Genomic DNA, 5831 nt, shown 5'->3' with positions numbered 1-5831 from the left:
CAACTGCGATAGGCAATTTTGGAATAAAATAGTTGAAAAAAGCAACCTTTAATGAAAATAGCGTTTATTATACATCAGTTACTAAATGAATAATCTAAATGATCTTTTTTTCCCTTTTAAATTAATAACTTCCCAAAAAACGTTTAGAATATACAAAACTGTACAAGGTTGTTGTTTTTTTTTGTTCATTTGTTTGGATTTTAATATAAAGTGGGCAGAGAAAAAAGCGGGGTCTTGAGGGGTGGGCTATAATCGCGCATATTCAAGATTTGGGGAGACGTGTCCAAAAATAGTGACGCTGGAAAAGTGAGGCTGGGGGTATCAAAAAAAAGGGACGGGGGGTGGGAGGAACAATTAAATTCTGCAATTAAAATCGGCAACGCATCTCTGCCCTTTCAGGGTCGCAAATGTGGCTTTTCATATGCAGGGGGGGGGGGCAGAATTGGCTGGTTTTTACGCATTGATCGTTCGAATAAAAGACAGGCACCGATCCGTGGTTTGGCGTGGACCCTGGGTCAAATGTGCATACATGTAAATCTACTGATCGCGGGTCTCTACAGAGGGTCTCCCGGCAGACAATGCACCAGAAGGCTGGTTTGTACAGTGAGTGTGTGTGCGCACACATGCACACACATACAGAGAGAGACACGCACAATAGCGCGCGCCTTTGTAAACACGCACAAATGCAGCAAAGCAGAGCTTTCGCAGATGGGCGGCTGGAGAGGGGGGGGGGAAACCTGGAAGCAAAATATATTTGGGTTTTCCCCTTCTTTTCGTCTCTAGAAACGAGAGTACCTTGCTGGGCTCTTGCCTGATCAGCCGCGCCAAGGTCTTTTCCCTCCGCGCTCAGCAAATCCAGCCCGAATCCTGCCCGCGACTCTTTGCAAAGGGAGCCCGGTTGACCCTGCGGCTTCGAGCGCTCGGCCCGATCTGGACGTCGGGAAGGCAGAGGCCGGCGAGGGGAAAGGGACCCCCCCCCCCCACCTCTGGGCGACGTTTCTGGGGCAGGCAAAATAGGGTTCGGGAGCTCGGTGACTTTTATGGGGACAGGGAGGGCGTTTTGGACGCGATCTGTCGCCGGAAAGTTCTTTCCAGCGAGGAAAGCAAACGCGGGGACGGCTCGGACAGCTTTCTGGCTGGCTTTCCCGGGGGAAAAAAACGTCTTCTAAAAAAATCAAATCAAAATAATAATAATCCTTAAGAATCAAGGACATGTCCTTGGAAGTAGAAGGGCTGCGAGCGATCGGGTCCCAATTTCAGATAGAGGAAAAAATGTTGCGTCCTGGTTGTGATAAAACATCCCCCCCACATACACACACACGCAACCACCAGCCCCGGACCTCGGAAAGGCCTCCGCGGCCACAGACCTGAAGTCCCCCCTAAGCGAGCCGAGTCCAACACAACACCTTTCCAAACCACCGAAAAACCTCCCGGATCCGACCAAGCAAGGCGCTGAAAGGCGAAGCGATAGGCACGTCTGTCTTTTCATCCCTTTCAAAGAAAAAAAAAAAACCTGTGCATATATGTATAGAGACAGAGAGATTTTTTTTTCCTTCTCTTCCTAGGGGAGATTTTTTTTAAAAAAGGAAAAAAGCAAAAAGCCTCGCGCTCCACCGGCGCTGGGAAGGCGGCGAAGTGAACAAAGGGGCCGGCGCAGAGGGGGCTCTGAGATGGAGGTGGGGATCGCTCTATCCGTCCCCCGAGGAGAGAAAGCGAGAGAGGGAGAGAGCTGTCCCCTCTCCTGACCGCCCCTCTCCCCGGCAAGGAAGTCTACAGAGGCGCTCCCCCCCCCCCGCCCGGAGATCTCTCTTTGGGGGTCTCTTTTTGGCTGGGTGGTTTTGTCCTGACCCCAAGCGCCCATCTCCTGGCGAAGGGGAGAAAAAAAAGGGCAGCCGGGAAGAAAAATAATAATAATATAATATAATAATAATAATATAATAATAATTAGGGCGGGGGGTCACAGCCAGAGGTGGGCGCCGAGGTGGTGGTGGTGGTGGTGGCCGGCCCCGGCCCAGTGTCCCGGGGGGTCGGCGGTGCCGTCTAGTCAGAGGTCGGCGTGGCAGGGCGAGGGGTCCGTTTTGCCCGGGTGGGGGGGCTGGGGCTGCTGCTGCTGCTGGGGGGCGTAGACCTCGTGGGGGGCGGCCGGGGGGGGCTCGCCGGGGGGCGTCATGCGCTTCTCCTTCTGGCGCCGGTTGCAGAACCAGACGCGCACGACCTCCTTCTCGAGCTGGAGGCTGTCGGCGAGCGACGAGATCTCCTGGGCGGCGGGCTTGGGGCACTTGAGGAAGTGGGTCTCGAGGACGCCCTTGACGCTCACCTCGATGGAGGTGCGCTTCTTGCGCTTGCGGCCCTGCGCGGCGATCTTGTCGAGGCCCGTGGGGCTGCCGGTGGTGGAGTCGGCCTCCTCCAGCCACTTGTTGAGCAGGGGCTTGAGCTTGCACATGTTCTTGAAGCTGAGCTGCAGGGCCTCGAAGCGGCAGATGGTGGTCTGCGAGAAGACGTTGCCGTAGAGGGTGCCCAGCGCCAGGCCCACGTCGGCCTGCGTGAAGCCCAGCTTGATGCGCCGCTGCTTGAACTGCTTGGCGAACTGCTCCAGCTCGTCCGACGTGGGCGTCTCCTCGTCCGAGTGGTCGCCGGGGCAGTGGGGGCCGCCGAGGTCGCTGCCGGGGTCGTCGGCGCCGCGCAGCCCCGGGTGCTGCTGCTGCTGCGGCTGGAGCCCCCCTTGCGGCGCGACCGAGGCTGGCGGCGGGGGCGGCGGCGGCGGGGTGAGGCCGCCGGCGTGGTCCAGCATGCCGCTGACGGTGAAGCCGGCCTGGGCATAGACGTGCAGGGCGGGCGGCTGGCCGTTGGGGTGGGCGGCGGGGCTGGCCCCCCAGGCGTTGGGCTGGTGGGGCGAGGGGTGGCCGCCGCCGCCGGCGTGGGGGGCGCGGTGGTGGTGGAGGAGCGCGCCCAGCTGCAGGTCCTCGCGGCCGGGCTTGACGTCGGGCTGCTCGCCCCCTCCGGCCAGGGAAGCGGCCCAGGGCCCGGCGTCGCTCAGGCTGGTGACCCAGTGGTGGCCCAGCGGGTGGTGCCCGTTGCTTTGCACGCCTTGCAGGTAGTCGCTTTGCAGGAGCTTGGGGCCGCCGCCGCCGCCGCGGAAGGGGCTGCCCTGCTGCATGCCCGCCGTGGCCCCTTCCGCGCCTCCGCCGCCGCCTCCGCCGTGCACCAGGGCGCCCGAGCCCAGCAGGCTGTAGGGGTTGGAGGCGGCCGTGGCCATGCTGCAGGCGGCGGCGCGGCTGCGGCTGCAGCTCCCCCCCGGCTCGCGCGACTGCGGCGAAGGGAGCCGCGGCCAGCCTTTGACATCGACCCAGCCGAAAGGCAGCCCGAGCGCGAGCCGCCGCCAAGCCCCCCGACCGACAGCCCCGACGGCCAATCGCGGCGCCTCCTCCCGCCGGGAAGCGCCCCCCGCGCCAGCCAATCCGAGCCCGCGCCGGCGCCGGCGCCGAAGCAGCCCAGCCCAAAAGGGTTAAGGCCGGCCGAGGCAGGCTGCGAAGCAGGAAGTGGAAGGGGCGCGCGCCCGCCCATTGGCCCGGGGAGGAGAGGCTGGCGCGAGCGCTTTAACCCTTGCCGCGCTGCAGCGGGGGCTGCGGGCGGCCCTGGCTCGCTCGCTCGCTCTTGCAGGCGGCTCTCGCGGGAAGGGGAGGGGAGGGAAGGGAAAGGCTGGGGGCATGGTTTAAATTTGCCGTGATTAATTCCAGGTAGCGCCCCCCCTTTCCCTCCCTCCTTCTGAAAGAGGGGCGGGGGGCGAGGGAGAGGAGGAGAGGTTAAATACCTGCCGGCCGGACTGACAGCAGCTCCTCCGAAGTGCAGCTGAGAGGAGAGAGAGACCCCCCGCGCGCCCTCTGACACTGGGGAGGCCGTCGGAGAAGCCTGGGGAGATATGGCGGGGGGGGGGAGCAAAGAGCGCCAAAGCAGCAGCAGCCCCGACGACGATGACGGCCGTCCCCAACCAAGCCAGAAGGTCTTGCTGCTGCTGCTGCTACCCCCCCCCCCCCCGGCCTGTCGGGAAAGCAGCGGCGGCGGCCCCCTCGCCGGGCCTGATTGAAATGCAAATCCTCCCTCGGCCTCTCCTCCTCCTCCTCCTCGCCTGGTGGTGGCCCCCGGCCTGGCAGCAGCAGCAGCAGCAATGGAGCAGACGGGCCAGAAGCAACCGAGAGCCCGCTGGCCTCGGCCACCACGGGAAGGTCAAGAGCTGGCGCTGGCCCTCCTTGGGAAACACACGCGCATTTACACACCTCCCTCCCCTCCCCCCAAAAAACTTGGCAAATGGGTTGAATACATTCCAGGGGATGTCTCTTGAGCCTGACCCTCCCTCCCTCCCTCCCAGCAGTGAGATGTTGCAAATTACACACACACAGTAACACCATGTTAGGTGTGTGTGAGTCTTTGAAAAATGCACAGACACCTTGCATGGTGTAAGAAATCAACCGGATTAATTTTTTTTTAAAAAAAATGATAGGAGTGTGTGTGTGCGTGTGTGTGTGTGTGTGTGTGTGAGAGAGAGAGAGAGAGAGAGAGAAGGCGAATGGCGGGGGGGGGGGGGCGGGGGCGGGGAAGCCTCTGCCTTCAAGTTCAATGACGCCCGGGTCCTGCGACTCGAGAAAGTCAGAGCCTTTTGTGTGATGTGTTCTCCTTCCCCACGTTTTTAAGCAAAGGCGCAGGAACCGGAGCGTTGCGGGTTTGTTGTGGTGTTCCAGCTGAGAAAATTAAACCCTAATACCTTCGGAAGGGGGCGGGAGGGGGGAGAAGGGAAAAAAAAAAAGAACCTCTGAAGTTTAAAGAGACGGAGGAAAAGAAAGGGGGGGGGGACACCCTGACCTTTCCGTGCATAATTCCGGAGGTAACCTAGCTGCGTAATTATATTTGTACTTGCCGAGGACTGCATCACAGTTCCCTTATTGGTTTGAAATTCCATTAAATATATTGCAGGAGCTCCTAGGTTAAGCTTGATTTAAATTTGCATACATTTTCATATATTTAGCAGAAATAAAAGAAGGCTTGCAGCTACCCGAAAATCATTAAGGCGTTAAGTTCTCTAGGAAGACAGATCTGGAGGGGGAAGAGGGGGAAAAACAAATCGAGAAAACGAAAATATCGCCCTAAACAAGGTGAGCTCCCCCCTCCCTAATTCTCTCCCCCTCTCCCCTTCCCCCATCCTTAATTTGAGTTGCATCTTTTTCTAAAAAGGGGGGGAGGGAAAAAAACCCAATTAGGCTGCTTCATCTCTCTCTCAAAGGGAGGGAGTTTGGGAAATCTGAAAGGATTCCGCCCCCCCGCCCCCCCCCGGAAAACTTTGCAATAAAATGTGATAACTTTTTTTTTTTTAAATATATCCTTGGAGAAGTTGGCCGGCTGCCTTGAGGGGCCAAGAGGTCCGGGCTGCTGTGCTGCCGTGGAACCGTCCAGCTCTGGGTTTCTTCTGCAAACCAATGGGCTGGGGGCTGGGGTGGGGGGATGGTTGATGCCTTGCTTTTGGAAACCGGGGTGCTCTTGGCTGAGCGCTTGCGGGACCGTCCCAGGATCCGTAAGAGCGTGGGGGAGGGGGCAGGGTGTCTTTGTGGGGGTGCTTTGGGGGAGAGGTTGCAGGTGCTGTTGAAACTCCACAGCGGGTGGGAGAAACGGTGGGGAACGTAGAAAGGTCCCCCAGGGTAGGGGGGCCGAAGGTGGAGGGGGAATCCGGGGGCGGTGAACTAGCCCCGGGCCCCAAGTCCCCCTGGCGATCCATTCCGAGCTGTTCCTGAAACAATTCCGTGCAATCAGTCTTTGCAAACTTCGAAGAAGCGAAACCCTTT

At 59.4% G+C, this 5831-nt stretch overlaps 1 protein-coding gene across 1 annotated transcript; it reads right to left on the bottom strand.

Annotated features, from left to right (window-relative positions):
- Positions 1 to 2044: 2044 nt before the first annotated feature.
- On the bottom strand, positions 2045 to 3346 carry POU3F4 (POU class 3 homeobox 4). The gene has a single exon (XM_060249117.1). The coding sequence runs from the start codon at positions 3254 to 3256 to the stop codon at positions 2045 to 2047; it is 1212 nt and encodes a 403-aa protein (XP_060105100.1). The 5' UTR covers positions 3257 to 3346.
- Positions 3347 to 5831: the final 2485 nt, after the last annotated feature.

This window comes from Heteronotia binoei, chromosome 11 (genome assembly GCF_032191835.1).
Source record: "Heteronotia binoei isolate CCM8104 ecotype False Entrance Well chromosome 11, APGP_CSIRO_Hbin_v1, whole genome shotgun sequence".
Classification (NCBI taxonomy): Eukaryota; Metazoa; Chordata; class Lepidosauria; order Squamata; family Gekkonidae; genus Heteronotia; species Heteronotia binoei.
Note: the sequence above shows the minus strand (reverse complement) of the source record. Positions and strands in the feature narration are given on the sequence as shown.